This window comes from Otolemur garnettii, unplaced genomic scaffold (assembly GCF_000181295.1).
Source record: "Otolemur garnettii isolate 467f Iridium unplaced genomic scaffold, OtoGar3 scaffold00012, whole genome shotgun sequence".
NCBI lineage: Eukaryota > Metazoa > Chordata > Mammalia > Primates > Galagidae > Otolemur > Otolemur garnettii.
The window spans coordinates 6,367,209-6,387,439 of NW_003852407.1; the positions used below are offsets into that span (position 1 = coordinate 6,367,209).

The window sequence follows — 20,231 nt, forward strand, 5'->3', positions numbered from 1 at the left end:
CAAGTAGAACAGGCTCTAATGTACAAAAGTGAAATGATTTATGGGGGTAAAAAAAAAAACAAGTCGATTGACAAAATAACTAACCACTGTTTAAGTCAACAGAAGTATTGTAAAATTCGGCTTGTTTGCCACTCACTGTTTTCCACTTCAGCACAGATCTATGTTTACAAAAAAGTAAGTACTTTTTTGACATAGGATAATGCTATACTATTGCTGCCACTGTATATTCCCTGCCCACAAGCCTTGACATCTACCCCCTGCAATCCAGGCAACTAAAGTTTGTATCCATCTTTGTGTGTCTCTTTGTGCTTTAAGACAATGAGACCAGAACCAAGGTCCATCTACAGCTGTTGCTTTGGGCATTGTCTGATCCTAGAGGAAAGCTTTTTGGTGGTTATGCTGGGGATGATCCCTCAGCCCCAGGTGGCATGACAAGACAAGGAGTGGGAGAAGAGCACATCCTTGCATTCCGTGCAGGGAACTGCCTGGTACACATATGAAGGGCAGTAAGTGTCCTCACCCTAACCTGCCAAGCCACTGGGATTTCCTCCTACATGTGGCCCTTTGGTTTTCAGAGTCCTCAAGGACCTTGAAGAGTGGAGAGTAAATGAACCAGTGCATGCTGTAAATAGCATGCAGCTGTCGCAGCAAAAGCACATCGATCCATTCTTGATAGGGAAACCCTGCCAATTCCCACAGAGGCAGCTGTATATTCAATATTAGGCCAAGATGTGTCAAATTTAGAAACATACCGAAAGAGATGGCAACTTCATCTGATTCCTGCTAGGATTGTTGAATACCTCAGTCGAGGTCCCCGGAGTCCTAACACATTCCTTTATGCAGTGTTCATCGAGCAACTGGTACCTGCCAGTCACAATGCTAGACCTTGAGGTAATAAAAACAAATAAGACCCAGTCCCTGCCCTCAAGATCTCACAGCCGAGGGGATGAGACATGTATGAATAATGACAACACAAAGTGGTCAGTGTGTGGACAGGGCAGATGCAAGGGGCTACAGGAGCGTGCAGGACACCTGATGCCAGCATAACAGGCAACTAGGGGACATCAGAGAAGGCCTCTGGAGAAGTTGATATCTAAACTGATTCTGGAAGGATACTTGGCATGAGCTAGATAAATCTTAGTGTCAGAAGTAATAAAGGTCATCCTTCACCTTTGCGAACTCCAAAAGGGGCTATTTCTTGGGTCAGAGACCTCTATTATGTGAATCTGATAAAAGCTGTGAGCCCTCTTCCTGGTAGGAGCCAGGGACCATAGATTTCTTAAACCCAATACACCACTAGTGTTCGTGAACCCAGAGTTAAGAGCTTTGCATAGAGCATTACATCCTCTGGGCTGGAGGAGCCATCAGAGACCACTGAACCAAACCCTCATTTCATCAACAAGGAGATCAAGGCCTAGAGAGGACAGAGAGAGGACTTGTCCAGGGCCACAGAGCCAGTGGGTTGGGGGAAGGTGGAAGTCTGAAAAGAGAAGGAAGGCACATGCAGCTCAGTCCTCACGATGTCCCTTCCACAGGGATATTTCCTGGCTGGCATCTGAGCTACATCGATGTGAAGGACAACTCCCGTGATGAGACCTTCCGCTTCCAGTGTGACTGCTGGCTCTCCAAGAGCGAGGGTGACAGACAGACCGTCCGCGACTTTGCCTGTGCCAACAATGAGATCCGTGATGAGTTGGAGGAGACCAGTATGTGGGGAGAGCATTGGCTTAGGGGGGAGTCGGGGAATGGTGTCTGAATGAGAAGACATTGCTACAGCTGGAGAAGGTCAGATGCCCAATGCAGGAAATAATATGGAGAGATGTACGAGTAAGCACCCTAAATGTTGCTTAGCAAACCTGGAACTGCCAAGATACTGGTTCCAACTCATGGCCCTGAATCACAGGGACTAATGAAACAGCAGGAAAACCCACTGGGGACAGGCTCATCCTGACCTGAAGGCTGGGCCAGATGCTTTGCTGTAGAGCCCTCTCTGGTTTATTTTTATATCATGGACTCCATCTGATTGATGCCTAATCAAGGCTTCCTAGAAATAGAATGCAGGGAGAGCCAGTCTTTCCTTCAGCCACTTTCTTTTTGTCCTTTTCTCAAGGGATGTTTGAAGGGAAAGAGTAATTGATCCTAGGGAGATGTATGTTTAACACAGATGCCAGTGTCTGGGCCCACCAGATTGGAAGGAGGCTTATGAAAGGCAGATAAGCTTTGTGAAGGATTTTTCTAACCATAGTCCTTAAGGCAGTACTAGCTGCAGTAAGAGGTAAATCCCCAATTCTCAGGGTCTTAGCACAACATTTCTCATTCCTTTAACAGACAGTCCAGTGGGGGTATTTGGTGGGAGGTGTTCTGTGGAGTGATTTAGGGACCCAAGCTCTTTCCATCTGTGTCTGTCATTTCCAACATGTAGCTTCCACATATTTTGCAGAAGGGAAAGGGAGCATGGAGAAGGCACATCCCTACCTGCTTAACACGTGAACTCACATCCTATTGGTGAGACCTAGTCATGTGGCACCACCAGATGCAAGGGTACCTGGGAAATGTAGTCCCTGGCTAGGCAGCCCCTCTAGAGGACCACTGTAGGCCATGGAATGGATACATGAATCTTTGGTGGAAAGCCAGCTACCCACACTTCTCTCTGCCATGCCCCTCTGAACTGTCCAACGATGAAATTAGCTGCCTTGAAGGATGGAACCACTACATTCCCAGGAGTATTCAAATGACAGCCAAGTGCCCATCTGCCAAGTTTGCTGTAGGGGAATTCCTGCCCTAATTCAGAAGTTAGACTCCCAACTTGTGTAATTACGCTTCCTGAGGAGTTACTGAGTGCCCAGTTTTATGCTAGATGCTCTGAATGATACACACTGCTTTGTGACCTCTGGTTTATTTGCATTGACCTTTTCACATGTGTCAGTCTCTCAACATACCCCAAAGCTCCCACAGGTCAGGGACAGTATTACTCATGTCCACAGCCCTCTGCAACTGCTCAGGCCTCGGGCTTAACCTCAGTTAGCTGGTGCTTGGTGAATGGAAGAAGATGCAGTCCTTGTCCCTGGAGCCTTACAAACTAGTTAGAGGGAGAACCTTAAACCCTTCACATAAGTGCCAAGATGAAGAATAGAGGCTCCTCAGGCGATCGGAGTTCAGGAAAGAGAGATTCGTAAGGTGTAGGTTAGTCAGTAAGTCTGCTTCCCAGAGTTCCTGCCAAACAGCTGCCAAGACCTGCAAATTTGAGTTGGCAGGAGGTTGCAGAGGGCCCTCTCAGTGTATCCTCTATTACCTGTTCTTTCCTCTGACACTCATGTTAGTTCTGGAAGGTTATGTGCATGCTGGGGACAGAGGGCAGGGCACAGAGGTGAGGAGGGGGCCTGGATCAATCTGTCTGTGTTGGGAGACTGCAGAAGGCAGAGCAGCCTGCTCTGAGGGGGATAGGCAGCCACACTTGTGTCCGTGATGGAGCCTCAGCCTGGGGAGAGTCATAGGCTGAGCTTGAGCCAAACATCCCACCCCTCAGCTACCCTTATTTAACCATGTAACAAAGCCATATTGATCATCCGCAAGTGCCAGGCCTTAATTTGACTCCTTTGGCCACATCAATGAATAAAATGGAAATACTGCCCCCATGGTCCTTAGATTCTGGCATTGATAACCCTAGGGCCCCTCCGGGCATTCAGCATATGAAGACTAACACCCTCTGGTATTTAAACAGAGGATTCTTGAAAGCAGTCCACAACTGTGTTCTCATCAAGTCCACCTGGAAACCCAAATCTCACTCCATGAGGTAGAGAAAAATGCAAATCTACACCTCCGTATCATGGATAAGGAAAACAAAAACTGGAAATGTTAAGTGACACATCTAACTGCCCCGGGATGTCTTGTCTCTATTGGGCATGCTGGACTCTGGATTGAATGATTCCCCATCTCCTTTAGCCTCCTGTTCTCTGCCTTCATCCCCAACTCTTGTTAGCAGTTCTAGAAGCTGCTGTAAGGGGCATGAGTGGTGGCGTGAATGGCGCAATGGAAGAGGGGTGGACTACAGGCTTTGTGCTGGGCGTGGCATCTGCAGAGCCACGCTTTGCTGGTGGCCCCTGCATGCCAGTGACCCCCATGTTCTTCTTTCCTCATGTGACTGCTGAGTGCCTTCCCACAGCTGGGCCTGTCCTTGGGTGTGCTGGCCCCATGCTGAGCTACACATTGACCTCTGTTAGACTGGACACCTCACTCTTACCTGCCCCATCTTTTCAAGGTTGCTAATCCTCCTCTGTCCACTTCCTTCCAGCACCCTGCGAACAAAGTTGAGAGTCTCACATTCCACCTTTTTATTAAGGCACTGACCAGTGAAAGAGAGCAAGGTGAAAATATGGGGCTGGGAGCTTCCTTTCAAGACCCTTGACATGAGTACAACTGGCAGCATTTGTTTCTAATCCGCCTAAAGGCTCTAATTCCTTACTTCACCGCATCCTCAGGACCATCAGGAAAGAATTTGATACAGTCCATATAGTTAGTACACCCCATCTGTGTCATCTCTTGCATCTCCTACTTGAGTCACTCATGATGACATTTTGCGCTCCCTACCTCCCTCCTTGGTGCTGACAAACCATTTCCTTACCCACACCCAGGATCCCCTTTGCATTTACCAGTGTCGATTTGCAGGACAGACCTTAGCCTCCCATGGAGCACAGAACAGCAGGGCACAGCTCCCTTCCCCAGTGCACTGGAGCGCCTGGGCTGGAATGGGAATGGATCTGCAGAGCCCTCCCTCCTGCAGAAGTTCTGTGCCCTCTCTGGATCTCTTCCTCTCTCGGGGGCTGCCTGTGTCTTTGCTCGGGTTCTTTCCATCTATTCCAGATAGCAGAGATTCTTCTGGAGAGAAGTCACAAAGGCAGAGGGCTGCTGAGGGGCTGGGGTTGGCATGACATTGAGCTGCAGGCAGGGCCATCTCCTCTCTTGATTTTCTTTGCCATTTCTCTGAGATAAAGGCACGGAGAGAGAACCACCCCTTTGGATCCAGAATCCCAAACCCTTGACAGTTTGTGGACTGCAGTGAAAGCCATGTGTATGGGGACACTCCAGACAAATATGTACTGTGTCCTCCTATGTGCCAGCTCTATCCCTGGCCTGGTCCCAGGGGAGCAGGGCTGGATCACATGTCACACCCCCTTGGTATCTTTGCTTATGCTCTTTCCTCTGCCTGGAACATCCCTCCATTTTCTGCCAATTATAACGATGGCTCTTCTCCAAGGCCAAGCTCAAATGCCACCTCCCTCTTGAAGCTTCCTGTGATTAGCCTGCTCCTTCATTTATTCACGCAGTAAATGTCGATTGAGGACCTTCTGTGTGCCAGGCCCTATTCTGGGCACTTGAGATTCTGCCAGTGAGCAAAATGAAGGCCACTTCCTGCATGGAGCTTACATTCAAGTGTGGAGGGGAAAAACACAATCGACAATAAAATAATGGATAAGTGAACTACACAGCAGATTTGAAGGCTATAAGGACAATAGAAAATAATTGAGCAAGGTAGGGCAGACTAGGAGTGCAAGGGGAATTAGGCTGCAATTTTAATTAGGACTGTAGAGTAGAGTAGACCTCCCTGAGAAGGAGGTGAGGGGGTGAGGCAAGCCACTAAAGGTGGAGAGAAAGAGAAAGGGGAGTCACTTCAGGCAGAAGGACCCATCGTTGCAGCTCTGAGGCAGGAGCTGCCTGAGTGCTCTGGGAACAGCAAGGGGGCAGAGTAGCTGGAGGGAGTACTGGGAGAGGAGGCGGAGGAGAAACTGCCAGCCACACTGTCATCTCACCCCGTAGTACTTTGGTTCTTTGTTGCAAGGTCATCACATTCTGTTTTATGGCATAGTTCATGTTTGTATCTGGAGTAAGAGATTGATTTCTAGTGTGATCCCTAGTCTAGTCCAGTCCTGACACTTGGCACCCACCTAACAATTGTTGGATGAATGCCTGATGTGCACACACAATTAAGGGAAGGCCAACGTGAGACAGAGTGACAACTGAGACAAAGGTGGGAGTGAGACTGCTTCCCAGAGCCAGTTTTCCTGGGGTCCTTTGCCTGTCTGGGTCTTTCCCTTTTGCTTTTTGTAGAAGGCCCCACCTGTCCTTTTTTCTTGTCTTGGCATATGATCTTCAGTTTGTGACTCGGGGCACCAGCCCGTTACTGAGAGCAGACCCTGTGTCCTCCTGAGTGTTCATCCCCAGCTCCTGCTGCTTTCCTACTAACTCCCATATTGGCCTGCAAAGAGGTTGCTACTATAAATAAAGTGGGAATGATCGCCCCAGAATCCGGGCAGCTTCTGCTTATGTCCCTTGGATTGTGGCAATTTAGTCCTGCATCTCCCAGGCTTTGCCCTAAGGCCAATGAAGGCTGGAGGGAGTGACCATTATGCATCTACCCTGATGGTAGGCTCCGCCTCTCCTCTGCTGACCCACCCCACCCCTCTATTACAGCCTACGAGATCGTCATAGAAACAGGCAACGGAGGCGAAACCAGGGAGAATGTCTGGCTCATCCTGGAGGGCAGGAAGAACCGATCCAAAGAGTTTCTGGTGGAAAATTCTTCTAGACAGCGGGCCTTTAGGAAGTAGGAAAGGGGGTACCCATGGGGGATTGGGGCTGGGTGGGTGGGTAAGAGAGGAGCCCCCAAGAAGCTCCCCTTTGGGTGGGAGCCATAGAAATACAAATAGGCCTAACCAGCAAGTACTTATTGAGCACTTGCTGTGTGCCAATACTGGGTAAGCTCCTGGCCGGGGGTGGGGGGGGTGAAATAGAAAATTTATAAGAGGGAAAAGAGGGACTACATGTAATGACAGCTCACTCTGTGGTGGGACAGTGCTACTCCCGGCAGACATTATCCCCCATCCATGTACATCATCCCTTACCTCCTTCCATCAGAGCCACCTCTGAACTGAGCAGAGGCCCACCCCATCTCCCTGCTCCTTCCAGAATTGCTTACATAATCTCCACCTCCCCCTCAGCACCACTAAGCCTTCGTATTCATCTCTCCAGGCAGCCCTAACAGAATTCCTTAGGCAGGGTGGGTTGGAAACAACAGTGCTGGTGGCTGGAAATCCAAGATTCAGACACCAGCAGATTCAGTGTCTGGTAAAGATCAGCCTGCTTTTTCATAGGGGATCACCTTTTTGTGTCCTCACATAAAAAAGGGGGACAGGAACCTCTCTGAGGCCTCCTAAATAAGGACACCAATCCCATTCCTGAGAGCTCTACCCTCCTGACCTATTCACCTCCCCAAAGCATCACCTCCAAAAATCATCACAATGGGGATTAGGTTTCAACACCTGAGTTCGGGAAAGGTGCACATTCAGTTTATAGCAACCCTTTCTTCAGATTCTCTCTACGTTAGAACAAAGTCTGGGCACTTAGACACTTAGAGACACCAAAGACTGCCTGCCCCCCCCCTTCTCCATCACCATTTCTCTCACTGGACCTGAACTCCACCCGTGCCTGCATTCCCCTCAGAAATATCTGCACCTCCACATGCTGTTGTTCCCCATTCCAGGACTTTGCCAGGGTAAGTCCACTTCTGGAGACTCTCCCTCTCTCCTCCCCCAGCTCTGAGTTTCACCATCCCCCCAGCTCAGCCTCCAGGGCCTCACCCTCCTCCACCTCCATCCTATGAGATGATATCACCATTCTTGTTACTGAGATCAGGCGGCTAGTAGGGATTTTTAATTGTGATTGTCTTGTTCCAAAACTAGATGGAATCCCTGGAGGAACACAGGAGTGCCAGCAGATCCTGTTGCCATCCTCTCCCCATCCCCTGCCCCAGGATGTAGCAGCCCCCTCAGTAAATGCTTACTGGCTTCAGTGGGCAAGGACAGCTCACTGACCACACCTTTGTTTCCTGCAGGGGAACCACAGACACGTTCGAGTTTGACAGTGTCTACTTAGGGGACATTACCTCCCTCTGCGTGGGCCATCTCGCCAGGGAGGACCGGTTCATCCCCAAAAGAGAGCTGGTCTGGCATGTCAAGACCATCACTATCACCGAGATGGAGTATGGCAATGTGTATGTTTTGAGTTTCTCAGTATAAGAGGACAGAGGGTGGGGAAGTGTTCCCTTTAGGACCCCGGTCATGCCAGTCAGGAGGCCGATAAGTCAGGAAAGGAAGAGGCAGCTGCACTGTTCTGAAGCTCTCTGAACTACACATCTGCCACCAGAGGCAGGGGATAGGCCCAGATGATCTTGAGTGCACACAGCCTTGGAATTCTTGGGATGCTTCTTGGGAGAAGGCTAAGGAAGTCAAACAGAGCCTGACAGCAGACTTTCCTTGCCTTCTCCTTCCTTCACTCTGTAACAACAGACAAATATAGTTTCAAAGCCTGCTGTTCACACAGCCATAGTGAAACCCACCATCCGTGTAGGCAGAGTAGAGACCAGAGACAAGCTGGGATGATCAATGGCCCACCTGTCTCCCAGTGCCCCAGATAAGGGCTCCACATTTTCACTGTCAAGGTCTTCTGGAGACTCAGGCATTGCTGCAGGATTAAGGGTCTTAGTTACCTGGGCAACACAGTCACAGCCATCACTTTGTCTAATTAAAAGCACTTGGTAACCACACTAGAAGCCAGAAAGGGCCCTGAGGCTCTGGAAGGCAGTAAAAGACACTGAGAAGGAACCAGGGAGAGGTGGTGAGGGGAAGCCAAGGTCAAGGCTTGCAGAAGAATAAATGAGAGCCAGTGCTCAGCTCAAACGGCCAGGCTTAATGGGGTGTCCCACCCAGAACCGCTGCCAGCCCCTCACCCCTCCAACCCTCTCCCTAGGCTTGGCTCATTCCATACCTCCAAGCCTTTCTTGCACCAGAGAAAGTGGCCACTGCCCACATAGAAGCAGCAGCCAGGTACAGGCCTGCTGGATCCGGGTGGGTGGGTTTCTCGGCTATAGACTCTGGCCCTCGGGGGCCCAGGTTTCTCAAAGCAATGTCTGTCCAGGTTCATCCTATGGCCTGCAAGCTCCCTACATTTGGCTGCCCCAGACTTCAAAATCTTCCCCTTTGGGAATTAGGCAAGAAAGGGTTCCGACCTCGAACTTCTGTCCGAGTCTCTCAGACTGCCATAGCAAAACATCAGAGACTGCGTGGCTTAAACAACATCGATCTATTTCCAGAGCTGAAGTCTGAGATCAGGTGCCGCATGGTTGGGTCCTGTGAAGGCTCTCTTCTTGTCCTGTAGACAGTCGGACATGTCCTCCCCTGGTGGAAAGAGAGAGCACCCCTCTTCCTGTAAGAGCACTAATCCTATCATGAGGGCCTGACTCTCATGACCTCATCTACAGTAAACCTGAGTGTTTCTCAAAGGCCCCCATCTCTAAATACATTGGGGCTTACAGTTTCCCCCAATTCAACATATGAATTTGGGGCAGAGGGACACAATTCAGTCCAAAGCAACTTCCCTCCTGGGCTGTGCAGTTATTTGCAGTTCTTGTAGAGAAAACCCAACCTGAGTACAATAAATCCTGCAGGAGTTGCTGGGCGTGGCTGATAGGACCTGAGAGCTGGGAGACCGGCCAGAAGAGAGAATGGTTCACTCATTAAGTCAGGGCCAGGTCAAAGCCCCTTCTGTTGCACTGTACTGTTGGCCATCCATAGGGCTTGTGGCTACTGATATAGCTCCTCTGTAAACCCCCCTCCACCCAGAGTAAAATAAAATGAAAAGTCACCCTCGGGTTACCCACCCTCTTAAAAGCCCACAGCATTGGCTGTGAGAGAGAGCTCTCAGCACCATCTTGCACCTTCCAGTCTCAGGAGGGCAGAGAGGCAAAAGGCCCTGGATACTAGAGCTGTCACCTGGTCAGCTGTGTGGCCTTAGGCTATTGCCCCTTACCAATCTGTGTCTTGAGCTCCTTTGGGAAAAGAGCTAGGGTCTGGGGAGGGTTCAGGATGGGGTTCAGCCATGGGGGCTCTCAGAATTATGCCTCAGCCCACCCCTGGCTACATAGGTCTCAAGCCTATCTACAGTCTCTAATGATGAAAACTCATCTCTCCCAGAAATACTGTGTTTCATCATGGCGGCAACTCACATGGCCTTGTCCTGGAAGGCACCTACATTCTGCATTATAGCACCACTCACCTAACACTGGTGCATCCAGGGCTCTTTCCCAACCACCACATTAACCACATTTGAATTCTCATGAATTACAAATGACTCTAATCTCAATCTCTTAAAAACACAATAACCTCCAAATTTCCACCTGCTAACCTTTTCCAATTCCAACCCTTCTTTTGCATTTTACCTTTCTGACTGATGGGTTCTTGTTTGTCACTAATATCCTCAGGCTTTCAGCAGAGGGACGCACAGAGAGGCCTATAATTTTACAGCTAAGAAGATGGAACTATTTTTGCTTCATTTTAAAGACCAAAACTAAACGGAGCAACAGAAAAAAAAAAGCTAAAACACCTTTATTGCTTTGTCTCAATAATATATCTAACACATAATCATTATAAAAATTCAAGTAATACAGAAAAGTATATAAAAGAAAATGAAACTTCCCTAGAGCCTGAATAATCAGAGATGGCCCCACTGTGAGCATTCTGATGACCTGCGCTCTCTAGCATTTTTCTAATGGTCTAACACACCTCATGTATGTTCATATTACATGTGGTTTTAAACATATATTGTTTCTTGGTGCTCATTAGTCTCTGTATCCTTCTCCAGCTACAGCCTTAGCCCTGTAGGGGCCTTATCCTTAAGGCCCACATTTTGGTGATCTTATAATTATGTCTATTAGAAAACACTTCCTTATCTACACCAGGGAATATTTTTCAGCCCTCCAAAATAATGAATCAAATGCATACCAGATGACTTGGAGCCATTCCCAGGAAGTATTGTTGAACAAGAAAAGCAAGATACAAGAAAACATGTCTTATATGATGCCGTTTTGTAAAGGGAACACTGACATTCCCATATGTCTATGTATATGCGGTTCTGCGCAGGGTTGGGTGAAATGGAGAGAGATTTGGCAGGCTACACCCTCAACTGTTGCATGGGTTATCTGAGGAGACGGGGTGCTGAAGGAGAGAGGAAAAAGAAAGTAGGAGATAGAGCCAAGCAAAAGGGAAGCAGGAAAAAAAAGTGCATTTAAAAAAGCATGCATATGATCAGATGGTTTGTGCACTTATATAGAAGTATGTATCTGTGGGCATATGCATAAAGAAATACATTTTAAAATAATTTTATAACAAAAAATGCAAGTGTATCCCCCTCTAAGAAATTGTGGTATGTAACAACAATCCAAATTTATCAAGTGACAAATTAGAGGAAGAAAGATCTCAAAACAGATTAAGGATTTCCTGTGGGGTGTTTTTAAATGGCTCATTCTTCAGGGACCAGGGAGGCCCTGGTTCAGGGTCACCTTAAACAATGACTTTTCGACTCTAAGTCTTAGTTCTCCATTCTGTGAAAGGGGAGGATGCCGATCAGGTCGTTGTGGAAGCTAATGTGATGCAAGAATGCAAAGCCCTGTGTTGAATAAACATGGCAGAAAAACAAGTTCTTTTTGCTGCTGAGAATTTTCATCTAAAATAGGGCTTGATTTGGCACCATTGGGCACACCCTCTCAGTACTGCATTTCTGAAGTCCTTCCGCAGTCCCATGGCTACTTATTTCTAACTCTGTTAAAATATTGGCAAATTGGAGGGGAAGGAACCACAGCAATTGTTCAGTGCAAAACCTCTAGCTTTGCTAATAGGAAAATGAAAATCTTGGTAAGGAAGTGATTTGTCCAAGGTCACATAGGTGGTAGGTGTCAGGGCTGGGGAAGACCCCAGGCCCTCTCTATGCCCTTTGCAGCATTTTCTCACTGCCTTCTGATTTCCTCCTTGAGAAGTCTTAGACACACTGCCATTACCCAGAGGCTAAAACTGGGTATGTGCAAGGTCTGGTTAGCGGGGGACTTCTTGGTCCAAGACCATGTCTCTTGGCCTTGGACTTGCTTATACTTCTGCTGAGGTATAAGGTGTCTTCTCCAGTAGAGGATTTTCTCTTGCCCCTTGTACTCCACAGTCCATGAACATACACACACACACACACATACACACACAGAGAGAGAGACACACACACACACACACACACGCACTCTCACAGATCAACTCAGCCAAGAGTGAGGGATTTGACAGCATATGTTCCGTAGTCACGTTTCCATTTGGCTTTGCCTGGAATTGTCATTCTGGATCCAGTTTCATCTGAAGGTGACAACACCAGGTGCGAGCAAGACTCAGTCCCTTTGAGGGAGCAAGGGTGTCAGCAGGTGGGAGTGGAGTGAGCTGGAAGAAAAGCAGGCAGCAGGTCAGAGGGTTCTGGTCATGAGGGGTCTTTCAGGCCATTGTAAACTCTGGTTTTTACTTGACCTAGAAGCCAGTGGAGGATTCTGGGCAGAGGAATGACATACTGTGGCTTCATCTCAGCAGCATCACGTGGCCACTGTGTAGAGATTTGGCCAGAGATAGCAAGAATTAGGGAGACCAGTCAGGAGGCTTTTGATATTTTCCAGGTAAATGATGATGGTGACTTGGACCAGAATAGCAGCAGAGGAGATAGTGAGATACTGGATAATATTTTCAAGTGGGCTGGTTCTGGGTATATCTTAAAGATAGATGTTCTATGATTGTATGGAATGTGAGAGGTGGTGAGAGTGGGGAGGAGTAGAAGAATCAAGGGATGGCCAGGCACAGTGCCTCATGTCTGTAATCCTAGCACTCTGGGAGGCCAAGTGGGGAGGACTTCTTGAGGTCAGGAGCTCAAGACTAGCCTGAGCAGGCACCAGCCATATACATCAGAGCTGGTGGGTTCAAATCTGGCCCGGGCCTGCCAAACAATGACAACTACAACCAAAAAATAGCTGGGCATTGTGGCAGGTGGCTGTAGTCCCAGCTACTTGGGAGGCTGAGGCAAGAGAATCACTTAAGCCCAGGAGTTGGAGGTTGCTGCGAGCTGTGACGCCACGGCACTCTACCTGGGGCAATAGCTTGAGGCTCTGTCTCAAAAAACAAAAAAGCCTAGCCTGAGCAAGAATGAGACCCTATCTTCCAAAAAATAAATCTATATGTGTGTGTATGTGTGTATATATATATACGTGTATGTGTATATATGTCTGTGTGTACATAAACATGTATGTATGTACCTTATATGTATATATTACTTATACATGTCTGTGTGTATATATATATATGTGTGTGTATATATATATATATGTATGTGTACACATACATACACAGACACATGCATGCTTGTAGTCCCAGCTACTTGGGAGGCTGACGCAGGAAGTTCACATGAGCTCAAGAGTTTGAGGCTGCTGTGAGTTATGATGATGCCACTGCACTCTAGCCAGGGTAACAGACTCAGACCCTGTCTAAAAAAAAAAAGAATCAAGGAGTAACCAGATGGAGATGCTCCACTACTGTGAATTTCAGTAAAACAAGACCTTGCCCTCACATTTTACCCTGCATATTTCCAGCTCCTGTCTCCTGTGACCTGGGGAAGGGCTCATTTGTGGATGACCAGGGGACTGGGGGCTGCCACCTGGCCAGCATCCATTGAGCCCCTCCCCTCCTCTCTCCCGCCTCCCTGTCAGGTACTTCTTCAACTGTGACTGCCTCATCCCCCTCAAGAGGAAGAGGAAGTACTTCAAGGTATTTGAGGTCACCAAGACCACGGAGAGCTTTGCCAGCAAGATCCAGAGCCTGGTGTCTGTCAAATACGAGGTCATCGTGACAACAGGCTATGAGCCTGGGGCAGGCACTGATGCCAACGTCTTCGTGACCATCTTTGGGGCCAATGGGGACACCGGCAGGCGTGAGCTGAAACAGAAGATGCGCAACCTCTTCGAGCGCGGCAGCACCGACCGCTTCTTCCTGGAGACGCTGGAGCTGGGCGAGCTGCGCAAGGTGCGGCTGGAGCACGACAGCAGCGGCTACTGCTCCGGTTGGCTGGTGGACAAGGTGGAGGTCACCAACACCAGCACCGGCGTGGCCACCATCTTCAACTGCGGCCGGTGGCTGGATAAGAAGCGGGGGGACGGCCTCACCTGGAGAGACCTCTTCCCTTCTGCCTGAGGGGCTGGAGCACCTTGCTCACCCTCTCCTTGAGATGCCCCTGTCCACAACTTCCCGCTCTCTGCCTCAACCAATAGTAGTCCTGTTCTGGAGCCTCAGGGAGCACTATGGGGACCACTGAGAGCTTCACGGTCCTTGGAAGGCCTCTATTTGTGGGTGACTCTTTGTGGGGTTCTGCTCTCCGCCCCAGTCTCTTGGCTCTAGAGGACTCGTAATCAGCATGTGTCATAATCCGGGACTATCCAGTAATAACTTCTTGCATTTCCTTTTCCTGTAATAACAGCAGCAACCCGGCTGGGACAAGCTGCAGAGCGTGGATGGGAAATTGGGGCTTCACCCAGGGGATGGGAGTGGGGAAGGAGAGACCATCGAGGTGGTGTATTTTAAGCAAAAGCTAATTAACACTTTTTCCCAAAAAAAAACCTGGGCTAATTAAATTATTACCAACCACATCCCATAAAGAACTCCTCTTAGCATCTGCTTGCTAAGAAATACCTGGTTTTCCCCAGTGTCAATAAATCCAGAGGCAAATGGAAGAAGCGTTTTTGCTGAGGTATCTATGAGCCTGTGAAAAGTAGATAATTCTTCCCATCACTTTACAGAGAACTCATTGGCAAGTGCTTGCTGGTGATGCAGCCTGTGATAACACAGTAGGAACAGGGCCCTAAGGTGCTGGGACAGCACTTGCGACAGCCTGGTCACCGCTGCACAAGAAGGCTGGGAGGGAAAGAGGGGACTGTGGGGTTAGTTGGTGATATCACCCAGGCTCTCCGTGGGCAATGTTTGGACTGAGAGCCGAGGGGGAATCGGGAGCAAGATGAAGACGTGGTCTCTGCCCACAAGGGGGATGTGACCTTGATGGAGAGGCAGCAGGAGAACTGCACATTTGTACTTGCACACATAGGTCTACACCAATACACACACATTCCCCCATCGACGATCACCAAGGAGTCTGGTGACACACAGAAAGACATAGCAGAGGTTAACGCCTAACAGCCGATGTTCCTACAAGAAAGGACACAGCAAGGTGAGTCAGGTCGAGTCTTTCTACAGCAGGGAACCCCAGTGCCTGTTTCTACTACTCTGCTATGTTGCCTCCATCCTGGATCCCTGATAGATTTGAGCTCTTAGTGAGGCTTCAGGACTGCGAGGCATGTCCAGGGAGCACTCAGGGATCTCCTGGAGAGAGGTTAAACACGCAGATGATGGGGCAGCCTCCCCGGGTGGGAATCCCAGCTCTGGCTTTTAGTGGCTGTGAGTTCTTGGGCATGTTATTTCACTCATTTGGGGTCTCAGTTCCTTCATCTGTAAAACAGACAGAATGTTAATAATGCCTACATCGTGGGTTAGTATGAGGACTAAATGAGTTAATAGGCATGTGGTTTCAATTCAGCACCTATGTTACTTTTGTTTTCTTTATTTTTTTAACCTCTTGGTCAATCTGCACAATGCCTACATTAAATGGTGAGTACAGCCACCATACTCAACAAGCAGCCACCGTGCTAACCATGAGGAAGGAGGAGCAGGAGGGAGGAATCATTAAACAGCTTTATTTCCATCTCTCTGTGGAGCTGGTTCTTCCCCGATGCCTGATGAGAATTTAGACAAGTGCTGCAACTCCTCTGTACTCCCTGGGACAGTAAAATAGCCATCAACCCTTTAAATCACAAGGTCCATCTCTATTCTATAATCTAAATGTCCAGCCCCAATACAAAAGTCAAAACATCAAAATTAAAATTGTTTCATCCCATCCCCCAGCTCAGTCCGAGTGCAGGTGTGCCCTGCAGTGAGGGAGAGGGGAGAGTGTGAATGTGTGAGCATGTGCAAGTATGTGTGTAAGCATGTGTGGGGTGCATATCTACGCATGTGCAGGAGCATATGATGTGTGTGGTGTGTGCCTGTGAATGTGTGTGTATAAAAGATGCCTGAGTATGTGTGTGTGTGTGTGTGTGAGAGAGAGAGAGAGAGAGAGAGAGAGAGCCTGCTTTGCCTCCTTCCCTACCTTGCCCTGTTCCTCCTCCTCCCGCCTCCTGGTGCCCCCAGTTTCTGACTCCTCCAGGGAGAGGAGAGGTGGAGCAGCTTCCCGTCTGAGGTCTACTATTGTAGCTGGTGTCCTTTTCTGGTCTTCACAAGTGTTTAGACTTTCTCTTAGGGGCCCTTGTGTTCACCTCCATGCTGTCTTTCGGTTTAGGATCTAAGACACTTCACAAGAGGTCCTCCAGGACCCTTTGCTCTGATACTCTGGGCACTCACCTCTCTGTGAACGCCAGCCAGCCCATCCCTCACCCCTAGGACTTCTCCAGGTGGAGCAGGCCACCGTGTCTGGACTTCCTCTGCAAATAGCACTTTGAAGCCCCAGTTCCCAGCCGTGGGTTAAAGGGCAACCAAGAGGAAGGAGGTGTCAGCTCTCTGAATGTCTCACCCTCATACCCACTGCCCCTCCAGCCTCTCCAGCCTCTCCGGCCTCCCTCATAACCTAGAGGAGGATGTGCTGTCCAGAGTGCCAATCAGTTCCCTTGCAAGGCGGTCTCACTGTAGAATGCAGCGTCTGTTGGCTTGTTGATTCACCGGAAGAGGTACAGGAAGAACGCATGGTCATCCTGCCGCTGGCGTGCTCTGTAAGCGTGTGCTTGCTATTGTTGGGGCGGGGCAGGTCTGGCTCAGCCACATTGCCTCTTTGGCCTCCTTCCTGCAGTTTCTGCCCAGCCTTCCCAGAGGACTCATCAGGAGCACAGGAGATTGCTGCTGTGAAAACTCCATAAAACACTCTTGCCGCCTTTTGTTCATTCAGGTGCACTTTCTTGTCTCTAGGCTGCCTTCACCCCAAGCTCACCTGCTTCTCCAAGTCCCTGGGACCTGTGCCATGTCCATCTCAGCAAGTCCCCACAGCTCTATGCCCCCAGCAATGCCACCCGCACTGTCCCCTCTGCTATGCTTCTGCTAGGGCCATCCTCTCTGCCTGAAGACTCCCTGCCACCCATCCACTCCTCTGTCTCACTAGGCACTGTGCTTCACATTTTTTTAATTGATATACAATAATTGTACATGTTTATCTGATACATGCGATTTTTTTTTGAAGGCAAAAAATAATTTTATATTTTCAACAGGCAGGGTCAAATTGGTAAAGCTCTCTTCGAATTACCAAATTTTACTGCTCAGGAATAGTCTTTCACTTATGACTCCTTAGCTGAAATATCGACCTCTTCCTAAGGGTGGCTGCAGACTTTTCAGTCGCTGTGTCCTCTTCAGAGCTCCTCCCTCCTTAGACACATGACCATCTCTCCACATGAAGGCAGCAAGCTCTTGATCCGGACTTAGACTTGTGTTTGCGGCGTGCCTTCTCACCAGACCTTTGCGATTTCTCCATGGATGGCGATCGACTATGTTTAGGCTTCTTAGCCTTCTTTGCTTTGCTTCTTCCTAGAGCTTCAGAACTGCTCCTTCCCCTAGAATCAGAGCCGGAATGTTTTTTACTATCTTTGGTGGTACTTTTCCTGCTATCTTGTCTACAATCATGTCTTGTGATTTTAACAGAGATAGAACCACTCCTAGAGAATGTTCTTCTACTTTCTCACTTCATTTTTCACCTGTCATCCTGACTACTGAACTTGAGGTCTTTTTCTTCCCTTTTTTGTTTCTCTTTCCTTTTATCCTCCTCATGCTCCCTTTCCTTATCATTCTTTTTCCTATCTTTATCTATACTTCGACTTCTCGCCTTTTTTCTCTCTTGTTCTTTAGCCTCACCTTTATGCTTACAACTGCCTCCGCTACGATTTCCACGCTGATAATCAATTTTACTCCTATCTCGACTCCTCCTGCGACTGGAACGATTGGTTCGTCTATCCCTATTGGTTCGTCATAGTAGTAAAGCGATTTCTACTTCTGCCCCTCTCTCGGGAAGGACTCCGATCTCGCCATCTTTCTCTTTCAAGGCTGCTTCTATTAGATCTCCTCCTAGCTCTCATTTTTGCCCTAATCCTGCTGCTCTCTATTTTAATTCTGTGAGAGTAGCTTCTACTCCCGCTGCATCTAACTTTCATTGTTGAGATCTGCTCCTGCTATGTCTCTTTTCCTCTTGGGAGAAGACGACCTAGAAGAAGTACGATGACTACCTGAGCTAGAACTATATGAAGAGCTAGAGACAGTCCTGCTAGGACGACTGGTTCTGCTGGTGCTGCTGGAACTCCCACTACTAGAACGTCCTGATCTCCTCCTTCCTTGTTTCTCTTTTTCTTTATGCTCCCTTTTTGGTTCTAACTTTGATATTTCATTTGGAGTTCTCTTCTTTTCGATAACCACATCACCGTCTGCTTCTCTTGCTTCTAGCAGGGATAACTATTTTGCTCTTTATGCATACACTCATTCATTTCGTTTGTAACCCTCTCTGGTTGTTGCTTTTGTTTTTTTTTTTTTTTTTTTTTTTTTTTAAATATGGAACGCTTCACGAATTTGCGTGTCATCCTTGCGCAGGGGCCATGCTAATCTTCTCTGTATCGTTCCAATTTTAGTATATGTGCTGCCGAAGCAAGCACTGGTTGTTGCTTTTCTTCTTCCATTTCTTTATCATGTAACAGTGGCTGTTCTTTTTCTTTTCTCCAAAAAGCTTCCTGTTTTTGCCGGATTCGGTGCCATAATTCCCCATCATCCGTGTCAGATGACTCACAGCCTCTGTCACTCCTCTCATCTTCCCTGTCTCCTGATTCATAACCACCCTATCCACCAAGTCCAGTGAGGGAAGCCAGCGCACTGGACAGTGCCAGCTGTTTTGCAGGTGCTTTCCTTGCTTTCCCGTGTGCATCCTTGGCTACATAACACATCTCTGCATCTGTGACATGCAGGAGAATGTCAGTCAGAAGCATTTTTGTCAGCAACATCACTCGATACTTTCTCTTCTTCAGTCAGCTCTGGTTCATTTTGCTCTTCTGGAGGAGCTGGTGATGGACTCTGGTGATGTTCCCCCGACTTGCAGCCTCAACATTTTCATTGTCTTCATCACTATCAAATTTACTTCTCTGAGGAAAATGAGGGCCATCTCCTCCTTCAGCATCCCCTGTGGCCTTCTTTTCTTTTTTGGACAATTGTGAACATGAGCACAGGAGATTGCTGTGCCATGTCCATCTCAGCAAGCTCCCCACAGCTCTGTCTTTCTCCAACTGCTTCTGCTTTTCACGTTCCATTTTTTCAAGACCTTCACAAATCCAAGCTGGAAGAGTCCTGCGTTTTACTGCTTCGATTTGTGGAGGTTCTTGCTTCACAGGAAGTGCAATAGGTGAACGCTGCCAATCCCTGAATGACGATGGCCTTTCTTTTCGATTCTGGGGAGGTGCTGGAGGTCCTGGTTGCCAATAAGGAGGAGGAAATCCACCTTGCGGTGGACCAAAAGCAGCCCCATGCTGATAGTCAAACTGGTTCACTGGCCCCACTGCAAAATTATTGGGTGGTCCACCAAAGTTGTGATTGTTCTGATTACATATATGCCTGCTGTCAGGGGCAAATTTCCCACTGTCCTGACTGTTGCTGTCTTCAGAAGGAGGAACAATGTCTACTGGGCCTGGTGTCGGTGGCATCCATGGCTGATCTGGAGGGAGGTGTGGGGGTTGCTGATGCATTCCCCCTTCTGGCTGCCACATTCTGTTAAAGTTTGAATCCCCTTGAAAATTCCCATGATTGTTTGGACCAGATTCCATTGTAGACATGCCTTGTCCATTTGGCATCATTCCTGGTGGTTGTTCTACCTGCTTTGCTGTCCTAAAGCTTCTCTCTGGGCAATCTAAGCTCGTGCCAAAGCAGCCCAGTCAATCTGGCCTCCTTCATGTTTACATGGATGGAGCTGGAACATATTCTTCTTAGCAAAGTATCTCAAGAACGTAAGAAAACGTATCCAATGTACTCAGCCCTACTATGAAACTAATTTATAGCTTTCAAAGCTATAACCCATTTATGGCCCAAGAATATGGGGGAAGGGGAAAGGGAGGGGAAAGGAAGGGGAGGGGAGGGGGGAGAATGGGTGGAGGGAGGGTAATTGATGGGACCACACCTACAGTGCATCTTACGAGGGTACATGTGAAACTTACTTAATGTAGAATATAAATGTCTTAACACAATAACTAAGAAAATGCCATGAAGGCTATGTTAACCAGTTTG

At 48.3% G+C, this 20,231-nt stretch overlaps 1 protein-coding gene, 1 non-coding gene and 1 pseudogene across 2 annotated transcripts in view; 1 reads left to right on the top strand and 2 right to left on the bottom strand.

Annotated features, from left to right (window-relative positions):
- LOXHD1 (lipoxygenase homology domains 1) overlaps nt 1-14,087 on the top strand; it is a 164,623-nt gene extending 150,536 nt beyond the window's left edge. Inside the window, exons 36-39 of the mRNA XM_012802001.1 lie at nt 1,536-1,706; nt 6,469-6,601; nt 7,889-8,047; nt 13,607-14,087. Coding sequence (XP_012657455.1) covers nt 1,536-1,706; nt 6,469-6,601; nt 7,889-8,047; nt 13,607-14,087 — 944 coding nt within the window. The remainder of the gene's footprint in view (nt 1-1,535; nt 1,707-6,468; nt 6,602-7,888; nt 8,048-13,606) is intronic.
- Nucleotides 14,088-17,349: 3,262 nt separating this feature from the next.
- On the bottom strand, nt 17,350-19,479 carry LOC100943728 (annotated as a pseudogene).
- On the bottom strand, nt 18,513-18,619 carry LOC111723542. Its single transcript, XR_002772063.1, has one exon. It is a non-coding gene; the product is annotated as a U6 spliceosomal RNA (small nuclear RNA).
- Nucleotides 19,480-20,231: the final 752 nt, after the last annotated feature.